We start from the raw sequence: 25,441 nt of genomic DNA on the forward strand, positions 1-25,441 counted from the left end.
ACTATAGAGGGAAGCTAGAGGAGAGTATAGAAGGAAGGAGATGGAGGGGAGAGGAGAGGAGACTATAGAGGGAAGATAGAGGAGACTATAGAGGGAAGATAGAGGGAGAGGAGAGGAGACTACAGAGGGAAGGAGAGGGAGGGGAAAGGATACTGTAGAGGGAAGATAGAGGAGACTATAGAGAGAAGATAGAGGGAGAGGAGAGGAGACTATAGAGGGAAGATAGAGGGAGAGGAAAGAGGAAAGATAGAGTGAGAGGAGAGAACAGAGGGAGAGGAGAAGAGACTATAGAGGGAAGATACAGGAGAGTATAGAGGGAAGATACAGGGTGGAAGGTGTAAGATGTAAGGGGCGAGGTGTAAGGGGCGAGGTTTAAGGGGCGAGGTGTAAGGGGCAAGGTGTAAGGGGCGTGGTGTAAGGGGCGAGGTGTAAGGGATGAGGTGTAAGGGATGAGGTGTAAGGGGCGAGGTGTAAGGGATGAGGTGTAATGGGCAAGGTGTAAGGGGCGAGGTGTAAGGGGCGTGGTGTAAGGGGCGAGGTGTAAGGAGCGAGGTGTAATGGGCGAGGTGTAAGGGGCGAGGTGTAAGGGATGAGGTGTAAGGGGCGTGGTGTAAGGGGCGTGGTGTAAGGGGTGAGGTGTAAGGGGCGCTCCTTTTTACCTTCCCGCTCCAGACGAAACACGAAGGTTCTGAGGGAGGTGACCACTTCGAAGCGGTTGTCCCCCTGCCCTCGCACATCTTTCATCACACTGCACGGGATCAGGCCTTTAGAGTACATCTCCTGTAGGAAACCACCGAGACAAAGAGGCTTCAGAAAAAGCATAGTGGGACGTTAAGGTGCACACACACACACACACACACACTCCCAAATGATACAAACACATAGCAAAGTATTCTCTGGGCGTGATAGAAACCTTAAAACAAAAGTGTCCCATATTTATATAACCACACTAGTAGGTCTGAAGTGTTTGTTGGCTGAACAGGGATTTAATTACCCCACACTCCAAACCAGCACAACAGGCAAATAATGAGCATGATGCCCTGGAGGCATCTGTGACCCTCATTCGCTGGTGTCCCAAGACAACGACACTGAAAGTATTGGGTCACATTGCTACATGGACAGAAACCAAGTCGAAAAACACACTGTGACAAACCAGACAACTATCCAAAACGTTAAAATGCCATCTCACTGTAGAGTATGAAGTTGATGCTAACTAGCTAACTAGCTAACATTCCCACTCACTGTAGAGTATGAAGTTGATGCTAACTAGCTAACATTCACACTCACTGTAGAGTATGAAGTTGATGCTAACTAGCTAACATTCACACTCACTGTAGAGTATGAAGTAGATGCTAACTAGCTAACTGGCTAACATTCCCACTGTATAAAGTTAGAATCTCCAACAAAAAGCCTGTAAAGCAGTGTTGGTGGAGAAACAGGAAGTCCGTTATGTCACCATAATGTTCTCACAGTGAATTAGAGGACATTATTTCTGTTGTAGCGGAATAAAGAGGGACATCCAGACTTTGCATTATTCATATCAATAATGTAATTATCATTCCAAGTACACTGGATAAAAACACCAGTCGGCCTCTCTCTCTCTCTCTCTCTCTCTCTCTCTCTCTCTCTCTCTCTCTCTCTCTCTCTCTCTCTCTCTCTCTCTCTCTCTCTCTCTCTCTCTCTCGCTCTCTCGCTCTCTCTCGCTCTCTCTCTCTCTCTCTCTCCCCCCCCCCCCCCAATAGGGTTGATCTGATTCTCTGACCTGAAACTGTATTGTAGTGTGTGCAGGGGGGGAGGTGAGCATGCGTTTAGGTGTGTGTGTGTAACTGTGTGGGGAGAGGGGATAGAATGAGTGGGAATCCAGTGGACGCCTCACTCACTCCCTCTGGATGTTTTTTAATTAAGTTAGTGACCTGACATCCAACCCTATTTCAGGAGCCTATACCACGTGTGTGTGTGTAGGGGTTAGAATGTGTGTGTGTATGTGAGCGTGGAAGAATGTATGTGTGTGTGTGTGTGTGTGTGTGTGTGTGTGTGTGTGTGTGTGTGTGTGTGTGTGTGTGTGTGTGTGTGTGTGTGTGTGTGTGTGTGTGTGTGTGTGTGTGTGTGTGTGTGTGTGTGTGTGTGTGTGTGTGTGTGTGTGTAACTGTGTGGGGAGAGGGGATAGAATGAGTGGGAGGGGTGACCAGACGCCTCATTCACTCCCTCTGGACATTTTTTAAATGTAGTTAGTGACCTGACATCCAACCCTATTTCTGGATCCTATCACATACAGCCCAATAAAGAATTAGCCAAGGACTCCTGCTTTCTGGGGAGAGTGAGGTAGACAAATTTGAGAGAGAGAGAAAGAGAGAAAGAGAGAAAGAAAGAAAGAAAGAAAGAGAGAAAGAAAGAAAGAAAGAGCGAGCACTCTGCATTCCCGTTCAGTGAGCTTTTGTGGCCTACCACTTCACGGCTGAGCCGTTGTTGCTCCTAGACATTTCCACGTCACAATAACAGCACTGACAGTTGACCAGGCTAGCTCTAGCAGGGCAGAAACTTGACAAACTGAATTGTTGGGAAGGCGGCATCATATGACGGTGCCACGTTGAAAGTCACGGAGCTCTTCCGTACGGACCATTCTACTACCAATGTTTGTCTAAGGAGATTGCATGGCTGAGTGCACAATTTTATACTCCTGTCACTTACTGGTGTGGCTGAAATAGCCAAATCCACTAATTTGAAGGGTTGTCCACATACTTTTGGCCATGTAGTGTACCTGCAGCCCTACCAGAAGATGGGCGCAGAACGAAAAAGAACGACGCGCAGATAGAAAATCGCCTAAGAGAGGTCTTTCCACTCAAATGAAGGTGGGATTTTAACAGCCTATTTACTGACACGGAGCACCTCTCCTGTAGTATAGTAGCACTGAGCCACCATAGGGCTGTGAACTTTGAACTTTTAATAAAGCTCTCTCTACCTCTACTTCTCTCTGGTTCTCCCCTGCTCTCTGTGTTTCTCACTTTTGCTCCGATTCTCTCTCTCTCTCTCTCACCCTTTCCCTCTCTGTCTTGATTTAGATGGAGAATGGGGAGATGGGAATATAAACGCAAGTGGGAACGAACGACTCAATTATCAGCACTAAGCGGCATTAATATAATGTGGTTTAGATGAAATTCATTGTTATAATGACGTTTTTTGGGTCATGTGGAAGAAGACGTGAGCATCATCTGTAAATACTATGATGGAGCGATGGAGGGAGGAAGGGGCTGTTGATTCAGAGATCAACAGAAGTTGTGGTCAAACAGTGAGCTGATACAGTGTGTTTTGACAGCTAGGCCCAGAGGAATGCCTTGGAAGAAACGAGGCCTTCCTCTCTCTCAGTCAAGATAATGGACACACCTTATACGCCACTGCTCGCTCCGTCTCTCCGGCACTGCACTTGTTCTTTCCTCCGTCTCTCGCTCCCTCGCTTCGATCTTCCTCCGCTATCTGCTCTACTCATCCTTCTCTTTCCTTTCCCGTGTTGTTCTCTCACTTGTTCTTCTCTTTCCTTTCCCGTGTTGTCCTCTCACTTGTTCTTCTCTTTCCCGTGTTGTTCTCTCACTTGTTCTTCTCTTTCCTTTCCCGTGTTGTCCTCTCACTTGTTCTTCTCTTTCCTTTCCCGTGTTGTCCTCTCACTTGTTCTTCTCTTTCCTTTCCCGTGTTGTCCTCTCACTTGTTCTTCTCTTTCCCGTGTTGTTCTCTCACTTGTTCTTCTCTTTCCTTTCCCGTGTTGTCCTCTCACTTGTTCTTCTCTTTCCTTTCCTGTGTTGTCCTCTCACTTGTTCTTCTCTTTCCTTTCCTGTGTTGTCCTCTCACTTGTTCTTCTCTTTCCTTTCCTGTGTTGTCCTCTCACTTGTTCTTCTCTTTCCCGTGTTGTCCTCTCACTTGTTCTTCTCTTTCCCGTGTTGTCCTCTCACTTGTTCTTCTCTTTCCCGTGTTGTCCTCTCACTTGTTCTTCTCTTTCCCGTGTTGTCCTCTCACTTGTTCTTCTCTTTCCCTTGTTGTTCTCTCACTTGTTCTTGTTCTTACCCTTCTCCACTTCTCAAGCCGGTTATTGTTTGGATAACTGGAGTGACTGTTGTCATGTGCATATGTACTTACGTTAAGGCGTGTGTGTGTGTGAATCATAGTGTGTGTGTGTGTGTGTGTCTTTATTTGTCACATGCTTCAGGAAAGCAATTAACACACCTCTATGGAGCTGAAAGCCTTCAATGATAGAGTGTGCATGTGGCTGGAAAGAAAAGCTCCTATAGAAAACACTTATTGTCAATCTAGTGATTCAGACCAACCAACCAACACCCTGGAACATATCAGTGGAGTAATAGTGACACCAACTGGTGATACGTTGGAACTGCGTGCAAATGCCCTTGACAACAATTAGACGCTGGTACTTCATTAGCCATGACTTCACTTTTAGGTCTTAAGTGTGATTCTGTTAATTATATAAAATAAACAAACAAATGTAAGGTGGAAATTGTTTTTTTGAAAAAGAGGGAGTAACACTACTTCATAAAAAGACTGTATACCATGTACATTGAGATATATTTATTAATAGACTGTATACCATGTACATTGAGATATATTTATTAATAGACTGTATACCGTGTACATTGAGATATATGTATTAATAGACTGTATACCGTGTACATTGAGATATATGTATTAATAGACTGTATACCATGTACATTGAGATATATGTATTAATAGACTGTATACCATGTACATTTAAAAAACAAACGCTCAGATAAAGAACAGTGAGGTGTTAGGAAGAGAGAGAGAGAGATTTTTGCATTAAGGGGGCTTTGCAGTAACACACAGACAGCCAGACGGATCACTCATCCCCTTTGCCTCAACACACACACACGCACACACACACACACACACACACACACACACACACACACACACACACACACACACACACACACACACACACACACACACACCAAATCCTAGCTTTGGGGCTAGCGCTTTCTAAAACTGACAGACAGGTTCACGTGACATAAGATCGCTCCCCCAAGGGATCTGTTGAGGGCCCCGTTCGGCCCCTGGAGGCTCCTATATGTCTGAGAGTCAGAGGTTGACGAAATCTGACGAAAGGAGGTGATTGACACTTATCGTCGTCTAGGGAAACCCTCGGGGAGCGGAGTGAGAAGTTGAGAACGCCACTCTCTCAACTCTCCCACGCCACTGATGATATCACACAGCCTGGAGACCATTGGGTGGTGATTACTTTAGTCTGGGAACATTGGAGAGCCTTAGAACTAGGTAGGGGGTGATGATGACAGAGGGGGTGATGATGACAGAGAGGGTGAGAGAGATGGAAGGAGTGAAAGTAGGAAAAGTAGTGTAAAGTTAACAAAAGTTTCCCATAATGCATTGGGAGACTCCAAACGTGTGGGAATCCTGAATATTTGGGAAAAGTCAGATGAAATAATCACATTCATAAAAAAACTCAAGGTCCTTAACAAGAAATCAATAGCCATATCACACACATAGTCAACAGTGTCCCTATTCCCACAGTGTTCCTAACCCCACAGTGTCCCTAACCCCACAGTGTCCCTAACCCCACAGTGTCCCTATCCCCACAGTGTCCCTATCCCCACAGTGTCCCTAACCCCACAGTGTCCCTAACCCCACAGTGTCCCTAACCCCACAGTGTCCCTAACCCCACAGTGTCCCTATCCCCACAGTGTCCCTAACCCCACAGTGTCCCTAACCCCACAGTGTCCCTATCCCCACAGTGTCCCTAACCCCAGTGTCCCTATCCCCACAGTGTCCCTAACCCCACAGTGTCCCTAACCCCACAGTGTCCCTATTCCCACAGTGTCCCTATCCCCACAGTGTCCCTAACCCCACAGTGTCCCTATCCCCACAGTGTCCCTATCCCCACAGTGTCCCTAACCCCACAGTGTCCCTATCCCCACAGTGTCCCTAACCCCAGTGTCCCTATCCCCACAGTGTCCCTAACCCCACAGTGTCCCTAACCCCACAGTGTCCCTATTCCCACAGTGTCCCTATCCCCACAGTGTCCCTAACCCCACAGTGTCCCTATCCCCACAGTGTCCCTATCCCCACAGTGTCCCTATCCCCACAGTGTCCCTAACCCCACAGTGTCCCTAACCCCACAGTGTCCCTAACCCCACAGTGTCCCTAACCCCACAGTGTCCCTATTCCCACAGTGTCCCTATCCCCACAGTGTCCCTAACCCCACAGTGCCCCTAACCCCCCAGTGTCCCTAACCCCAGTGTCCCTATTCCCACAGTGTCCCTATCCCCACAGTGCCCCTATCCCCACAGTGTCCCTAACCCCACAGTGTCCCTAACCCCACAGTGTCCCTATCCCCACAGTGTCCCTAACCCCACAGTGCCCCTAACCCCACAGTGTCCCTAAACCCACAGTGTCCCTATCCCCACAGTGTCCCTATTCCCACAGTGTCCCTAACCCCACAGTGTCCCTATCCCCACAGTGTCCCTATCCCCACAGTGTCCCTATTCCCACAGTGTCCCTATCCCCACAGTGCCCCTATCCCCACAGTGTCCCTATCCCCACAGTGTCCCTATCCCCACAGTGTCCCTAACCCCACAGTGTCCCTATCCCCACAGTGTCCCTATTCCCACAGTGTCCCTAACCCCACAGTGTCCCTAACCCCACAGTGTCCCTATCCCCACAGTGTTCCTATTCCCACAGTGTCCCTAACCCCACAGTGTCCCTAACCCCACAGTGTCCCTAACCCCACAGTGTCCCTATCCCCACAGTGTCCCTATTCCCACAGTGTCCCTATCCCCACAGTGTCCCTAACCCCACAGTGTCCCTATCCCCACAGTGTCCCTATCCCCACAGTGTCCCTATTCCCACAGTGTCCCTATCCCCACAGTGCCCCTATCCCCACAGTGTCCCTATCCCCACAGTGTCCCTAACCCCACAGTGTCCCTATCCCCACAGTGTCCCTATCCCCACAGTGTCCCTAACCCCACAGTGTCCCTATCCCCACAGTGTCCCTATTCCCACAGTGTCCCTAACCCCACAGTGTCCCTAACCCCACAGTGTCCCTATCCCCACAGTGTTCCTATTCCCACAGTGTCCCTAACCCCACAGTGTCCCTAACCCCACAGTGTCCCTATCCCCACAGTGTCCCTATCCCCACAGTGTCCCTATCCCCGCAGTGTCCCTAACCCCACAGTGTCCCTATTCCCACAGTGTCCCTATCCCCACAGTGTCCCTATCCCCACAGTGTCCCTATTCCCACAGTGTCCCTAACCCCACAGTGTCCCTATCCCCACAGTGTCCCTAACCCCACAGTGTCCCTATCCCCACAGTGTCCCTATCCCCATAGTGTCCCTATCCCCACAGTGCCCCTAACCCCACACTCTTCAGCGTTCCCCCTCAGCCTCGGACAAAAGTTGGCATTGAGTGAGTGCCAACCTGCCTTGTGCCAATTTAATGTAACCCGGTCACTGACCCCAACGTAGTGGTGTGAGGTAGGATCAGTCCCGACCAATCACAGACAGCAGAGCAGAGAGACTGAAGCGAACCTCTCCCTTCACCCAGATTGTGATCCTGCTCTGCATTCACTTTCCTACTTTAAAAAGTCAAAACACTACTTATCTCCCTCCCCACACCGCCTTTAAATCAAATCAAATACAATTTTATTGGCCACATACACATATTTAGCAGATGTTATTGCAGGAGTAGTGAAACGCTTGTGTTCCTAGCTCCAACAGTGCAGTATTATCTAACAATTCACGACAATACACACACAAATCTAAAAGTAAAATAATGAATTAAGAACTACATAAATATTAGATCAGGCAATGTCGGAGTGGCATTGACACTCCCCTCCCTTAACACCCAAGCCTACAACCAACATCCACTGTGATACTGAGGGCAAAACACTGAGTCGACGCCTCTCTCTCTCCCTCCCCTCCCTCCCTCCCTTGTACTGACTTCCATTGCTGCGAGCGACCATGTCCCAATAAATAAACCGACAAACGCAATGGAAAAATAGAGAGGGGGAGAAAGAGGGGGAACTGTAATTAGTAAGTGATTAACGAGTGGCATCAGGCAAGGTTTACATTATTGATTGTGATGTTGGGCAAAGCTGCAACGCTGCCTGTCTGCCTGTCTGCCTGTCTGTCTGCCTGTCTGTCTGCCTGTCTGCCGAAAAATTGCAGGCCTAGCCCAGGGAGATGCACAGTGAGGGCGCCGACGAACACCACACACACAGAGTCAGAAACACACAGAGTCAGAAACACACAGAGTCAGAAACACACAGAGTCAGAAACACACAGAGTCAGAAACACACACAGAGTCAGAAACACACAGAGTCAGAAACACACACAGAGTCAGAAACACACACAGAGTCAGAAACACACACAGTCAGAAACACACACAGTCAGAAACACACACACACACAGAGAAACACACACACAGTCAGAAACACACAAAGAGAAACAAACACACACACACACATTCAGAGAGATAGTCTCCCATTCTCAGTTATAAGTTGCCTGCTCTGATGAGGGTCTATGGCAAGATCAATAAGTTACAAACACAAATTCAGAAACACATTCTCTTTACACTACAAGTTAAGTCTGCTGAAAGTCAGTTGCAAAGCCAACAAGGTAAAAAGACCAAAAGTTCAGTCAAACCACCAGAATGAAAGAGAATGGAAACCTCGCTCATCTATACACTAGCCTTAAACTTCTGTTCCGTCTACTGTGTGAATAGTCTAGCTCAGAGGCAATACTTTCTGGCTCCATAACAGTCGAAAAACTGATGACAGTAAAAACAAGAGCTACAAAACTTCATAAACAGTCTGATGTCAAAACCCCCAAAAATGTGAAGGTTAAATTCCTTTATTTGTCTGTCTGTCTGTCTGTCTGTCTGTCTGTCTGTCTGTCTGTCTGTCTGTCTGTCTGTCTGTCTGTCTGTCTGTCTGTCTGTCTGTGTCTGTCTGTCTGTCTGTCTGTCTCTGGTCAGCCTGTCTGTCTGTCTCTGGTCAGCCTGTCTGTCTGTCTCTGGTCAGCCTGTCTGTCTGTCTCTGGTCAGCCTGTCTGTCTGTCTCTGGTCAGCCTGTCTGTCTGTCTCTGGTCTGTCTGTCTGTCTGTCTGTCTGTCTGTCTGTCTGTCTGTCTGTCTGTCTGTCTGTCTGTCTGTCTGTGGTCAGCATGTCTGTCTGCCTGCCTGTCTGTCTGTCTCTGGTCAGCCTGTCTGTCTGTCTGTCTGTCTCTGGTCAGCATGTCAGTCTGTCTCTGGTCCGTCTGTCTGTCTGTCTCTCTCTGGTCCGTCTGTCTGTATGTCTCTTTCTGGTCCGTCTGTCTGTCTGTCTCACTCTCTGGTCCGTCTGTCTGTCTCTCTCTCTGGTCCGTCTGTCTGTCTCTCTCTCTGGTCCGTCTGTCTGTCTGACTCTCTCTGGTCCGTCTGTCTGTCTGACTCTCTCTGGTCCGTCTGTCTGTCTGACTCTCTCTGGTCCGTCTGTCTGTCTCTCTCTCTCTGGTCTGTCTATCTGTCTGACTCTCTCTGGTCCGTCTGTCTGACTGTCTCTCACTCGTCTCTCTGTCTGTCTCTCTCTGGTCTGTCTCTTTCTGGTCTGTCTGTCTGTCTGTCTGTCTCACTCTCTCTCTGGTCTGTCTGTCTGTCTCACTCTCTCTGGTCTGTCTGTCTATCTGTCTCACTCTCTCTGGTCTGTCTCTGGTCTGTCTGTCTGTCTCTGGTCTCTCTGTCTCTGGTCTCTCTGTCTCTGGTCTCTCTGTCTCTGGTCTGTCTGTCTTTCTCTGGTCTGTCTCTATGTCTGTCTCTGGTCTCTCTCTATGTCTGTCTCTGGTCTGTCTCTGGTCTGTCTCTGGTCTGTCTCTGGTCTGTCTCTGGTCTGTCTCTGGTCTGTCCTCCCTGCTCACTCTAAAGGTTTAGCTCTTCTTCCCCTCCCTTGCTCCAGACGAGGCAGCACTAAGCGTAACTTAACCTTTCATGCTGGAAGAGGAAAACAGACAGATAGAGGGAGAGAGAGAGGCAGAGGGAGTGAGAGGGAGAGAGCGAGGGAGAGTGAGGGAGAGAGAGAAAGAGAGGGTGAGAGAGGGAGAGAGAGAGACAGAGAAAGGGCGAGAGAGGGAGGCAGAGAGAGGCAGAGGGAGGGAGAGAGATAGGCAGAGGGAGGCAGAGAGAGGCAGAGGGAGGAAGAGAGAGAGACAGAGGGAGGGAGAAAGGGAGAGATCTGCCGAGGGAGGCAGTAAAGAGTCTTCCTGCTCTCCTCTCCTCTTCCCTTGTTCTCAGCAGCAGGTGCTGGGCCAACGTCGATATGCTGCACTCTATACCCAGGCACCAAGAGCCACTGGTACTCATTTAAGTGTGACAGAATGTCACTCTGTCCTTGATCCCATTCTTTACAGGGCCATGTTAATGATAGTGGGGGAGAGAAAAGGGGAACGCATAGACCGGATGGGTTGGATGTACACTACATGGTCAAAAGTATGTGGACACACTCATTGTCTAACATCTCATTTAAAAATCATGGGCATTAATATGGAGTTGGTCCCCCCTTTGCTGCTATAACAGCCTCCACTCTTCTGGGAAGGCGTTCCACTAGATGTTGGAACATTGCTGCGGGGACTTGCTTCCATTCAGCCACAAGAGCATTAGTGAGGTCGGACACTGATGTTGGGCGATTAGGGCTGGCTTGCGGTCGGCATTCCAATTCATACCAAAGGTGTTCGATGGGGTTGAGGTCAGGCCTCTGTGCAGGCCAGTCAAGTTCTTCCACAGCAGCATCTCGACAAACCATTTCTGTATGGACGTCACTTTGTGCATGGGGGCATTGTCTACTGAAACAGGAAAGGGCCGTCTCAAAACTGTTGCAAGCAAAGAATCGTCTAGAAAGGCATTGTATACTATAGCGTTAATATTTCCCTTCACTGGAACTAAGGGGCCCGAACCATGACAAACAGCCTCAGACCATTATTCATCCTCCACCAAACTTTACAGTTGCCACTATGCGTTGGGGCAGGTAGTGTTGTCGGCATCCGCCAAACCCAGATTAGTCTATCGGACTGCCAGATGGTGAAGCGTGATTCATCACTCCAGAGAATGCGTTTCCACTGCTCCAGAGTCCAATGGTGGCGAGCTTTACACCACTCCAGCCAACGATTGACATTGCGCATGGTGATCTTAGGCTTGTGTGCGGCTGCTCGGCCGTGGAAACCCATTTCATTAAGCTCCTGATGAACAGTTCCTGTGCCGACGTTGCTTCCAGAGGCAGTTTGGAACTCGGTAGTGAGTGTTAGACATTTTTTACACACTACGCACTTCAGCACTCGGCGGTCCCGTTCTGTGTGCTTGTGTGGCCTACCACTTCACGTCTGAGCCGTTTTTACTCCTAGACGTTTCCACTTCACAATAACAGGACTTACAGTTGACCGGGGCAGCTCTAGCAGTGCAGAAATTTGATGCACTGACTTGTTGAAAAGGTGGCATCCTATGACAGTGCTACGTTGAAAGTTACTGAGCTCTTCAATAAGGCCATTCTACTGGCAATGTTTGTCTATGGAGATTGCATGGCTGTGTGCTCGATTTTGTATACATGTCAGCAATGGGTGTGGCTAAAATAGCCAAATCCATTAATTTGAAGGGGTGTCCACATACTTAGATATATACAGTGCATTCAGAATGTATTCAGACCCCTTGACTTTTTCCACATTTTGTTACCTTATTCTAAAATGGATTAAATTGTTTTTTCCCTCATCAATCTACACACAATACCCCATAATTACATCGCAATACCCCATAATGACATCACAATACCCCATAATGACATCACAATACCCCATAATGACAAAGCAAAAACAGGTTTTTAGAAATATTTCCAAATGTATAAAAAATAAGTAAAGGAAATACCACATTCACATAAGTATTCAGACCCTTTACTCAGTACTTTGTTGAAGCACCTTTGGCAGCGATTACAGCATCGAGTCTTCTTGGGTATGGCGGTACAAGCTTGGCACACCAGTACTTGAGGAGTTTCTCTGCAGATCCTCTCAAGCTCTGTCAGGTTGGCTGTGGAGCGTCACTCAAAACCTCTATAGGTTTTGTACCTAGGGTTGCACATTTTGGGGAATTTTCTTAGGTGTAAACTTTCCGTGGGAATTAACGGGAATATATGGGAATTAATGGGAATATATGCAAATTAATATGAATACCATTTAAAATGTAGATGTTTTTTGTATTGGATATATTTACCCTATCATATGGAGACAGAAATATAAACCTTTTACCTTATCATAAGTAGACATAATTGCAAATGATTAAATCCTTCCAATAGAAAAAAAATCACAATAATTTGTTACGAATTGAACTTTAATTAAATGAGTTGACTCTTCACATGGGATGATTTCAATGAACAACAAAAGAAAGGGAATATTGAATGATCCCCAATGATCCATCGCATCTCCCAAAAACGTTTTCAACATTCCTCTGTAAAATGATAGTCTAGAAACTAAAGCTTTGGTTGTCTTCCTCTCAGGCTTCAACGTCTTCTCCCTGGACCTCCTCAATGTCCACCTCTTGAACATCAGACTCTGAGGCCTCATCTTCACTGTCACTTTCCAACCTTGTTGAGGATGGCTCGTTGTCAGGCTCAAAAAGACTCAAATTTGCTCGGATGGCCACCAATTTTTCAAACCTTGTATTGGTCAGCCTGTTGCGTGCTTTGGTGTGTGTGTTCCCAAACAAGGACCAGTTGCGCTCTGAGGCGGCTGATGTTGGTGGGATTCGGAGGATGATGGAGGCAACAGGGGAAAGAGCCTCAGATCCACAAAGTCCCTTCCACCAGGTGGCAGATGAGATATGTTGGCACGACTGCCATATTGCATCTCCATCCCAAAGCCCTTGCATGGAAGTGTACTTCGCCAGACTGCCAAGAACCTTGCCCTCATCCAGGCCAAGGTGGCGAGACACGATAGTGATGACACCATTGGCCTTGTTGATCTCTGCACCAGACAGGATGCTCTTGACAGCATGCTTGGAGTCCAACATGCACGCTGTGGCGATTCTTCTCTTACATCTGGAAGCAGAGTCCGAACATCAGACAGGATGGCATTGTCTCCCTCAATCCGTGCAATGTCTACTGCTATAGGTTTCAGGCTGCTTACCACTCTCTCCCAAAATACATCATCCAAGGGGATCCTCTTGAGGGGGCTGTCCATATCGGCAGACTGTGATATGGCCATTTCTTGGAGAGATTCCTTCCGCTCCAGGAGACTGTCAAACATGATGACAACACACTTTGCTGTAGGCTACTATTTACTAGTTAACAAAAAAATAATGTATGTCATATAAAAAAATTTCACCCCTCCCAGTATTGTAATCTAAACTTACCAGAAAACATGTAGTCCTTGGCTCAGACAGTGTAGTAGTGTGGGCTAATTAGCATCTCATTGGTGTGCAAGATCTTGAGAATCAGCTGTACATGTGATGGAAGAATGCACTGTGCATGCAGAGGGTTACAATTCCTATGAATTGGGGATAGTTTAAGCAAAATATGCCTCAAGATCTAGACTTGACTTATGTGTATCCCACAAAAAAAGGTTCACTGTTATAAGCTAACTTTTTTGAGGAATTTAAGCAAAATTCCCCAAATTCCCAGGCTTAACTTCCCATGGAAAATGTCCTGAAAATATTCCAGAAATTTTCTGGAAAGTTTCCGAACCTTTGCAACCCTAGTCACTGCACAGCGATTTTCTGGTCTCTCCAAAGATGTTAGATCGGTTCAAGTCCGGGCTCTGGCTGGCCCAATCAAGGACATTCACAGACTTGTCCCGAAGCCACTCCTGCATTTTCTTGGCTGTGTGCTTAGGGTCGTTGTCCTGTTGTAAGGTGAACGTTCATCCCAGTCTGACGTCCTGAGTGCTCTGGAACAGGTTTTCATCAAGGATCTCTGTACTTTGTTTTGTTCATCTTTGCCTCCATCCTGACTAGTCTCCCAGTCCCTGCTGCTGAAAAACATCCCCACAGCATGATGCTGCCACATTCATGCTTCACTGTAGGGATGGTGGCAGGTTTCCTCCAGACGTGATACTTGGCATTCAGGCCAAAGAGTTCAATCTTGGTTTCATCAGACCAGATAATCGTGTTTCTCATGGTCTGAGAGTCTTTCGGTGCCTTTGGAAAAACTCCAAGCGGGCTGTTGTGTTCCTTTTACTGAGGAGTGGCTTCCGTCTGGCCACTCTTATCATAAAAGGCCTGATTGGTGGAGTGCTTCAGAGATGGTTGTCCTTCTGGAAGGTTTTCCCATCTCCACAGAGGAACTATGGAGCTCTGTCAGAGTGACCATCGGGTTCTTGGTCACCTCCCTGACCAAGATCCTTCTTCCCGATTGCTCAGTTTGGCTGGGCGGCCAGCTCTAGGAAGAGTCTTAGTGGTTCCAAACTTCTTTCATTTAAGAATGATGTAGGCCACTGTGTTCTTGGGGACTTTCAATGCTGCAGACATGTTTTTGTACCCTTCCCCAGATCTGTGCCTCGACACAATCCTGTCTCTGAGCTCTACGGACAATTCCTTCGACCTCATGGCTTGGTTTTTGCTCTGAAACCTTTTATAGACAGGTGCGTCTTTTCAAATCATGTCCAATCAATTGAATTTACCACAGGTGGACTCCAATCAAGTTGTAGAAACATTAAGGATGATCAATGGAAACAGAATGCACCTGAGCTCAATTTAGAGTCTCATTGCAAAGGGTCCGAATACTTATGTAAATAAGGTATTTCGGTGTTTTCTTTTTAATATTTTTTAATTTTTTTAAATCCATTTTAGAATAAAGCTGTGACGTAACAAAATGTGGAAAAAGTCAAGGGGTCTGAAAACTTTCAGAATGCACTGTGCACTTTCCTAAGTCAATGTGTGGGTTGATGGATCAGAGGTTTGGATGTGTGGGTGGATTGATCAGAGGGTGGATTGATCAGAGGGTGGATGGATCAGAGGGTGGATGGATCAGAGGGTGGATGGATCAGAGGGGTGGATGGATTAGAGGGGTGGATGGATCAGAGGGGTGGATGGATCAGTGGGGTGGATGGATCAGAGGGTGGATGGATGTGTGGATGGATCAGAGGGTAGATGGATTAGAGGGGTGGATGGATCAGAGGGGTGGATGGATCAGAGGGGTGGATGGATCAGAGGGGTGGATGGATCAGAGGGGTGGATGGATCAGAGGGTGGATGGATCAGAGGGGTGGATGGATCAGAGGGGTGGATGGATCAGAGGGTGGATGGATCAGAGGGGTGGATGGATTAGAGGGGTGGATGGATCAGAGGGGTGGATGGATAAGAGGGTGGATGGATCAGAGGGGTGGATGGATCAGAGGGGTGGATGGATCAGAGGGGTGGATGGATAAGAGGGTAGATGGATTAGAGGGGTGGATGGATCAGAGGGGTGGATAGATGTGTGGATGGATCAGAGGGGTGGATGGAACAGAGGGGTGGATGGATCAGAGGGGTGGATGGATCAGAGGGTGGATGGATCAGAGGGTAGATGGATTAGAGGGGTGGATGGATCAGAGGGTGGATGGATCAGAGGGTGGATGGATCAGAGGGTGGATGGATCAGAGGGGTGGATGGATCAGAGGGTGGATGGATGTGTGGATGGATCAGAGGGTGGATGGATCAGAGGGTTGGCTGGATCAGAGGGGTGGATGGATCAGAGGGTGGATGGATGTGTGGATGGATCAGAGGGTGGATGGATCAGAGGGTGGATGGATCAGAGGGGTGGATGGATTAGAGGGGTGGATGGATCAGAGGGTGGATGGATGAGAGGGGTGGATGGATCAGAGGGGTGGATGGATGTGTGGATGGATCAGAGGGGTGGATGGATCAGAGGGTTGGATGGATCAGAGGGTGGATGGATCAGAGGGTGGATGGATCAGAGGGTGGATGGATCAGAGGGGTGGATGGATCAGAGGGTGGATGGATGTGGGGATGGATCAGAGGGTGGATGGATTAGAGGTGTGGATGGATCAGAGGGTGGATGGATTAGAGGGGTGGATGGATCAGAGGGTGGATGGATCAGAGGGGTGGATGGATTAGAGGGGTGGATGGATCAGAGGGTGGATGGATCAGAGGGTGGATGGATCAGAGGGGTGGATGGATCAGAGGTGTGGATATATCAGAGGGTGGATGGATCAGAGGGGTGGATGGATCAGAGGTGTGGATGGATCAGAGGGTGGATGGATTAGAGGGGTGGATGGATCAGAGGGTGGATGGATCAGAGGGGTGGATGGATCAGAGGGGTGGATGGATGTGTGGATGGATCAGAGGGGTGGATGGATCAGAGGGGTTGATGGATCAGAGGGGTGGATGGATCAGAGGGGTGGATGGATTAGAGGGGTGGATGGATCAGAGGGGTGGATGGATAAGAGGGTGGATGGATCAGAGGGGTGGATGGATCAGAGGGGTGGATGGATCAGAGGGGTGGATGGATCAGAGGGGTGGATGGATCAGAGGGGTGGATGGATCAGAGGGGTGGATGGATCAGAGGGTAGATGGATTAGAGGGGTGGATGGATCAGAGGGGTGGACGGTCAGAGGGGTGGATGGATAAGAGGGTAGATGGATTAGAGGGGTGGATGGATCAGAGGGGTGGACGGTCAGAGGGGTGGATGGATAAGAGGGTAGATGGATTAGAGGGGTGGATGGATCAGAGGGGTGGATAGATGTGTGGATGGATCAGAGGGGTGGATGGAACAAAGGGGTGGATGGATCAGAGGGTGGATGGATCAGAGGGTAGATGGATTAGAGGGGTGGATGGATCAGAGGGTGGATGGATCAGAGGGTGGATGGATCAGAGGGGTGGATGGATCAGAGGGTGGATGGATGTGTGGATGGATCAGAGGGTGGATGGATCAGAGGGTTGGCTGGATCAGAGGGGTGGATAGATCAGAGGGTGGATGGATGTGTGGATGGATCAGAGGGTGGATGGATAAGAGGGTGGATGGATCAGAGGGGTGGATGGATAAGAGGGGTGGATGGATCAGAGGGTGGATGGATCAGAGGGGTGGATGGATCAGAGGGGTGGATGGATGTGTGGATGGATCAGAGGGGTGGATGGATCAGAGGGGTGGATGGATCAGAGGGTGGATGGATCAGAGGGTGGATGGATCAGAGGGTGGATGGATCAGAGGTGTGGATGGATCAGAGGGGTGGATGGATCAGAGGGTGGATGGATCAGAGGGGTGGATGGATGTGTGGATGGATCAGAGGTGTGGATGGATCAGAGGGTGGATGGATTAGAGGTGTGGATGGATCAGAGGGTGGATGGATTAGAGGGGTGGATGGATCAGAGGGTGGATGGATCAGAGGGTTGGCTGGATCAGAGGGGTGGATGGATCAGAGGGTGGATGGATCAGAGGGTGGATGGATCAGAGGGGTGGATGGATCAGAGGTGTGGATAGATCAGAGGGTGGATGGATCAGAGGGGTGGATGGATCAGAGGTGTGGATGGATCAGAGGGTGGTTTGATTAGAGGGGTGGATGGATCAGAGGGTGGATGGATCAGAGGGGTGGATGGATCAGAGGGGTGGATGAATGTGTGGATGGATCAGAGGATGGGTGGATCAGAGGGTGGATGGATCAGAGGGTAGATGGATGTGTGGGTGGATCAGAGGGTGGATGGATCAGAGGGTAGATGGATGTGTTGGTGGATCAGAGGGGTGGATTTGTGGGTGGGTGGATCAGAGGGGTGGATAGATGTGTGGGTGGATCAGAGGGTGGATGGATCAGAGGGTAGATGGATGTGTGGGTGGATCAGAGGGTGGATGGATCAGAGGGGTGGATTTGTGGGTGGGTGGATCAGAGGGTTGGCTGGATCAGAGGGGTGGATGGATCAGAGGGTGGATGGATCAGAGGGGTGGATGGATCAGAGGGGTGGATGGATCAGAGGGGTGGATGGATCAAAGGGTGGATGGATCAGAGGGGTGGATGGATCAGAGGGGTGGATGGATCAGAGGGGTGGATGGATCAGAGGGGTGGATGGATCAGAGGGTGGATGGATAAGAGGGTAGATGGATTAGAGGGGTGGATGGATCAGAGGGGTGGATAGATGTGTGGATGGATCAGAGGGGTGGATGGAACAAAGGGGTGGATGGATCAGAGGGTGGATGGATCAGAGGGTAGATGGATTAGAGGGGTGGATGGATCAGAGGGTGGATGGATCAGAGGGTGGATGGATCAGAGGGGTGGATGGATCAGAGGGGTGGATGGAACAAAGGGGTGGATGGATCAGAGGGTGGATGGATCAGAGGGTAGATGGATTAGAGGGGTGGATGGATCAGAGGGTGGATGGATCAGAGGGTGGATGGATCAGAGGGGTGGATGGATCAGAGGGTGGATGGATGTGTGGATGGATCAGAGGGTGGATGGATCAGAGGGTTGGCTGGATCAGAGGGGTGGATAGATCAGAGGGTGGATGGATGTGTGGATGGATCAGAGGGTGGATGGATAAGAGGGTGGATGGATCAGAGGGGTGGATGGATAAGAGGGGTGGATGGATCAGAGGGTGGATGGATCAGAGGGGTGGATGGATCAGAGGGGTGGATGGATGTGTGGATGGATCAGAGGGGTGGATGGATCAGAGGGTTGGATGGATCAGAGGGTGGATGGATCAGAGGGTGGATGGATCAGAGGGTGGATGGATCAGAGGTGTGGATGGATCAGAGGGGTGGATGGATCAGAGGGTGGATGGATCAGAGGGGTGGATGGATGTGTGGATGGATCAGAGGTGTGGATGGATCAGAGGGTGGATGGATTAGAGGTGTGGATGGATCAGAGGGTGGATGGATTAGAGGGGTGGATGGATCAGAGGGTGGATGGATCAGAGGGTTGGCTGGATCAGAGGGGTGGATGGATCAGAGGGTGGATGGATCAGAGGGTGGATGGATCAGAGGGGTGGATGGATCAGAGGTGTGGATAGATCAGAGGGTGGATGGATCAGAGGGGTGGATGGATCAGAGGTGTGGATGGATCAGAGGGTGGTTTGATTAGAGGGGTGGATGGATCAGAGGGTGGATGGATCAGAGGGGTGGATGGATCAGAGGGGTGGATGAATGTGTGGATGGATCAGAGGATGGGTGGATCAGAGGGTGGATGGATCAGAGGGTAGATGGATGTGTGGGTGGATCAGAGGGTGGATGGATCAGAGGGTAGATGGATGTGTGGGTGGATCAGAGGGGTGGATTTGTGGGTGGGTGGATCAGAGGGGTGGATAGATGTGTGGGTGGATCAGAGGGTGGATGGATCAGAGGGTAGATGGATGTGTGGGTGGATCAGAGGGTGGATGGATCAGAGGGGTGGATTTGTGGGTGGGTGGATCAGAGGGTTGGCTGGATCAGAGGGGTGGATGGATCAGAGGGTGGATGGATCAGAGGGGTGGATGGATCAGAGGGGTGGATGGATCAAAGGGTGGATGGATCAGAGGGGTGGATGGATCAGAGGGGTGGATGGATCAGAGGGGTGGATGGATCAGAGGGGTGGATGGATCAGAGGTGTGGATAGATCAGAGGGTGGATGGATAAGAGGGTAGATGGATTAGAGGGGTGGATGGATCAGAGGGGTGGATAGATGTGTGGATGGATCAGAGGGGTGGATGGAACAAAGGGGTGGATGGATCAGAGGGTGGATGGATCAGAGGGTAGATGGATTAGAGGGGTGGATGGATCAGAGGGTGGATGGATCAGAGGGTGGATGGATCAGAGGGGTGGATGGATCAGAGGGGTGGATGGAACAAAGGGGTGGATGGATCAGAGGGTGGATGGATCAGAGGGTAGATGGATTAGAGGGGTGGATGGATCAGAGGGTGGATGGATCAGAGGGTGGATGGATCAGAGGGGTGGATGGATCAGAGGGGTGGATGGATCAGAGGGTGGATGGATGTGTGGATGGATCAGAGGGTGGATGGATCAGAGGGTTGGCTGGATCAGAGGGGTGGATAGATCAGAGGGTGGATGGATGTGTGGATGGATCAGAGGGTGGATGGATAAGAGGGTGGATGGATCAGAGGGGTGGATGGATAAGAGGGGTGGATGGATCAGAGGGTGGATGGATCAGAGGGGTGGATGGATCAGAGGGGTGGATGGATGTGTGGATGGATCAGAGGGGTGGATGGATCAGAGGGTTGGATGGATCAGAGGGTGGATGGATCAGAGGGTGGATGGATCAGAGGGTGGATGGATCAGAGGTGTGGATGGATCAGAGGGGTGGATGGATCAGAGGGTGGATGGATCAGAGGGGTGGATGGATGTGTGGATGGATCAGAGGTGTGGATGGATCAGAGGGTGGATGGATTAGAGGTGTGGATGGATCAGAGGGTGGATGGATTAGAGGGGTGGATGGATCAGAGGGTGGATGGATCAGAGGGTTGGCTGGATCAGAGGGGTGGATGGATCAGAGGGTGGATGGATCAGAGGGTGGATGGATCAGAGGGGTGGATGGATCAGAGGTGTGGATAGATCAGAGGGTGGATGGATCAGAGGGGTGGATGGATCAGAGGTGTGGATGGATCAGAGGGTGGTTTGATTAGAGGGGTGGATGGATCAGAGGGTGGATGGATCAGAGGGGTGGATGGATCAGAGGGGTGGATGAATGTGTGGATGGATCAGAGGATGGGTGGATCAGAGGGTGGATGGATCAGAGGGTAGATGGATGTGTGGGTGGATCAGAGGGTGGATGGATCAGAGGGTAGATGGATGTGTGGGTGGATCAGAGGGGTGGATTTGTGGGTGGGTGGATCAGAGGGGTGGATAGATGTGTGGGTGGATCAGAGGGTGGATGGATCAGAGGGTAGATGGATGTGTGGGTGGATCAGAGGGTGGATGGATCAGAGGGGTGGATTTGTGGGTGGGTGGATCAGAGGGTTGGCTGGATCAGAGGGGTGGATGGATCAGAGGGTGGATGGATCAGAGGGGTGGATGGATCAGAGGGGTGGATGGATCAAAGGGTGGATGGATCAGAGGGTGGATGGATCAGAGGGGTGGATGGATCAAAGGGTGGATGGATCAGAGGGGTGGATGGATCAGAGGTGTGGATGGATCAGAGGGGTGGATGGATCAGAGGGGTGGATGGATCAGAGGGGTGGATGGATCAGAGGGGTGGATGGATCAGAGGTGTGGATAGATCAGAGGGTGGATGGATCAGAGGGTTGGATGGATCAGAGGGTGGATGGATCAGAGGGTGGATGGATCAGAGGGTGGATGGATCAGAGGTGTGGATGGATCAGAGGGGTGGATGGATCAGAGGGTGGATGGATCAGAGGGGTGGATGGATGTGTGGATGGATCAGAGGTGTGGATGGATCAGAGGGTGGATGGATTAGAGGTGTGGATGGATCAGAGGGTGGATGGATTAGAGGGGTGGATGGATCAGAGGGTGGATGGATCAGAGGGGTGGATGGATCAGAGGGGTGGATGGATCAGAGGGTGGATGGATCAGAGGGTGGATGGATCAGAGAGGTGGATGGATCAGAGGTGTGGATAGATCAGAGGGTGGATGGATCAGAGGGGTGGATGGATCAGAGGTGTGGATGGATCAGAGGGTGGTTTGATTAGAGGGGTGGATGGATCAGAGGGTGGATGGATCAGAGGGGTGGATGGATCAGAGGGGTGGATGGATGTGTGGATGGATCAGAGGATGGGTGGATCAGAGGGTGGATGGATCAGAGGGTAGATGGATGTGTGGGTGGATCAGAGGGTGGATGGATCAGAGGGTAGATGGATGTGTGGGTGGATCAGAGGGGTGGATTTGTGGGTGGGTGGATCAGAGGGGTGGATAGATGTGTGGGTGGATCAGAGGGTGGATGGATCAGAGGGTAGATGGATGTGTGGGTGGATCAGAGGGTGGATGGATCAGAGGGGTGGATTTGTGGGTGGGTGGATCAGAGGGTTGGCTGGATCAGAGGGGTGGATGGATCAGAGGGTGGATGGATCAGAGGGGTGGATGGATCAGAGGGGTGGATGGATCAAAGGGTGGATGGATCAGAGGGTGGATGGATCAGAGGGGTGTATGGATCAAAGGGTGGATGGATCAGAGGGGTGGATGGATCAGAGGTGTGGATGGATCAGAGGGGTGGATGGATCAGAGGGGTGGATGGATCAGAGGGGTGGATGGATCAGAGGGGTGGATGGATCAGAGGTGTGGATAGATCAGAGGGTGGATGGATCAGAGGGTTGGATGGATCAGAGGGTGGATGGATCAGAGGGTGGATGGATCAGAGGGTGGATGGATCAGAGGTGTGGATGGATCAGAGGGGTGGATGGATCAGAGGGTGGATGGATCAGAGGGGTGGATGGATGTGTGGATGGATCAGAGGTGTGGATGGATCAGAGGGTGGATGGATTAGAGGTGTGGATGGATCAGAGGGTGGATGGATTAGAGGGGTGGATGGATCAGAGGGTGGATGGATCAGAGGGGTGGATGGATTAGAGGGGTGGATGGATCAGAGGGTGGATGGATCAGACGGTGGATGGATCAGAGGGGTGGATGGATCAGAGGTGTGGATAGATCAGAGGGTGGATGGATCAGAGGGGTGGATGGATCAGAGGTGTGGATGGATCAGAGGGTGGTTTGATTAGAGGGGTGGATGGATCAGAGGGTGGATGGATCAGAGGGGTGGATGGATCAGAGGGGTGGATGGATGTGTGGATGGATCAGAGGATGGGTGGATCAGAGGGTGGATGGATCAGAGGGTAGATGGATGTGTGGGTGGATCAGAGGGTGGATGGATCAGAGGGTAGATGGATGTGTGGGTGGATCAGAGGGGTGGATTTGTGGGTGGGTGGATCAGAGGGGTGGATAGATGTGTGGGTGGATCAGAGGGTGGATGGATCAGAGGGTAGATGGATGTGTGGGTGGATCAGAGGGTGGATGGATCAGAGGGGTGGATTTGTGGGTGGGTGGATCAGAGGGTTGGCTGGATCAGAGGGGTGGATGGATCAGAGGGTGGATGGATCAGAGGGGTGGATGGATCAGAGGGGTGGATGGATCAAAGGGTGGATGGATCAGAGGGTGGATGGATCAGAGGGGTGGATGGATCAAAGGGTGGATGGATCAGAGGGGTGGATGGATCAGAGGTGTGGATGGATCAGAGGGGTGGATGGATCAGAGGGGTGGATGGATCAGAGGTGTGGATGGATCAGAGGGTGGTTTGATTAGAGGGGTGGATGGATCAGAGGGTGGATGGATCAGAGGGGTGGATGGATCAGAGGGGTGGATGAATGTGTGGATGGATCAGAGGATGGGTGGATCAGAGGGTGGATGGATCAGAGGGTAGATGGATGTGTGGGTGGATCAGAGGGTGGATGGATCAGAGGGTAGATGGATGTGTGGGTGGATCAGAGGGGTGGATTTGTGGGTGGGTGGATCAGAGGGGTGGATAGATGTGTGGGTGGATCAGAGGGTGGATGGATCAGAGGGTAGATGGATGTGTGGGTGGATCAGAGGGTGGATGGATCAGAGGGGTGGATTTGTGGGTGGGTGGATCAGAGGGTTGGCTGGATCAGAGGGGTGGATGGATCAGAGGGTGGATGGATCAGAGGGGTGGATGGATCAGAGGGGTGGATGGATCAAAGGGTGGATGGATCAGAGGGTGGATGGATCAGAGGGGTGGATGGATCAAAGGGTGGATGGATCAGAGGGTGGATGGATCAGAGGTGTGGATGGATCAGAGGGGTGGATGGATCAGAGGGGTGGATGGATCAGAGGGGTGGATGGATCAGAGGGGTGGATGGATCAGAGGTGTGGATAGATCAGAGGGTGGATGGATCAGAGGGTTGGATGGATCAGAGGGTGGATGGATCAGAGGGTGGATGGATCAGAGGGTGGATGGATCAGAGGTGTGGATGGATCAGAGGGGTGGATGGATCAGAGGGTGGATGGATCAGAGGGGTGGATGGATGTGTGGATGGATCAGAGGTGTGGATGGATCAGAGGGTGGATGGATTAGAGGTGTGGATGGATCAGAGGGTGGATGGATTAGAGGGGTGGATGGATCAGAGGGTGGATGGATCAGAGGGGTGGATGGATCAGAGGGGTGGATGGATCAGAGGGTGGATGGATCAGAGGGTGGATGGATCAGAGAGGTGGATGGATCAGAGGTGTGGATAGATCAGAGGGTGGATGGATCAGAGGGGTGGATGGATCAGAGGTGTGGATGGATCAGAGGGTGGTTTGATTAGAGGGGTGGATGGATCAGAGGGTGGATGGATCAGAGGGGTGGATGGATCAGAGGGGTGGATGGATGTGTGGATGGATCAGAGGATGGGTGGATCAGAGGGTGGATGGATCAGAGGGTAGATGGATGTGTGGGTGGATCAGAGGGTGGATGGATCAGAGGGTAGATGGATGTGTGGGTGGATCAGAGGGGTGGATTTGTGGGTGGGTGGATCAGAGGGGTGGATAGATGTGTGGGTGGATCAGAGGGTGGATGGATCAGAGGGTAGATGGATGTGTGGGTGGATCAGAGGGTGGATGGATCAGAGGGGTGGATTTGTGGGTGGGTGGATCAGAGGGTTGGCTGGATCAGAGGGGTGGATGGATCAGAGGGTGGATGGATCAGAGGGGTGGATGGATCAGAGGGGTGGATGGATCAAAGGGTGGATGGATCAGAGGGTGGATGGATCAGAGGGGTGTATGGATCAAAGGGTGGATGGATCAGAGGGGTGGATGGATCAGAGGTGTGGATGGATCAGAGGGGTGGATGGATCAGAGGGGTGGATGGATCAGAGGGGTGGATGGATCAGAGGGGTGGATGGATCAGAGGTGTGGATAGATCAGAGGGTGGATGGATCAGAGGGTTGGATGGATCAGAGGGTGGATGGATCAGAGGGTGGATGGATCAGAGGGTGGATGGATCAGAGGTGTGGATGGATCAGAGGGGTGGATGGATCAGAGGGTGGATGGATCAGAGGGGTGGATGGATGTGTGGATGGATCAGAGGTGTGGATGGATCAGAGGGTGGATGGATTAGAGGTGTGGATGGATCAGAGGGTGGATGGATTAGAGGGGTGGATGGATCAGAGGGTGGATGGATCAGAGGGGTGGATGGATTAGAGGGGTGGATGGATCAGAGGGTGGATGGATCAGACGGTGGATGGATCAGAGGGGTGGATGGATCAGAGGTGTGGATAGATCAGAGGGTGGATGGATCAGAGGGGTGGATGGATCAGAGGTGTGGATGGATCAGAGGTGGTTTGATTAGAGGGTGGATGGATGATTAGAGGGTGATGGATCAGAGGGGTGGATGGATCAGAGGGGTGGATGGATGTGTGGATGGATCAGAGGATGGGTGGATCAGAGGGTGGATGGATCAGAGGGTAGATGGATGTGTGGGTGGATCAGAGGGTGGATGGATCAGAGGGTAGATGGATGTGTGGGTGGATCAGAGGGGTGGATTT

At 50.7% G+C, this 25,441-nt stretch overlaps 1 protein-coding gene across 2 annotated transcripts in view; it reads right to left on the reverse strand.

Moving 5' to 3' along the window:
* Positions 1-246: 246 nt before the first annotated feature.
* Positions 247-25,441, reverse strand: part of LOC120049562 (arf-GAP with Rho-GAP domain, ANK repeat and PH domain-containing protein 2-like) — a 52,854-nt gene continuing 27,659 nt past the window's right edge. The window contains exon 8 of one of the 2 annotated variants that reach the window (XM_038995841.1): positions 247-780. In XM_038995841.1, coding sequence (XP_038851769.1) covers positions 373-780 — 408 coding nt within the window. In that variant the 3' untranslated portion in view covers positions 247-372. The remainder of the gene's footprint in view (positions 781-25,441) is intronic. The other variant, XM_038995840.1, reaches the window with a different exon arrangement.

The sequence above is a fragment of the Salvelinus namaycush genome, chromosome 6 (genome assembly GCF_016432855.1).
Source record: "Salvelinus namaycush isolate Seneca chromosome 6, SaNama_1.0, whole genome shotgun sequence".
Taxonomy (NCBI): Eukaryota; Metazoa; Chordata; class Actinopteri; order Salmoniformes; family Salmonidae; genus Salvelinus; species Salvelinus namaycush.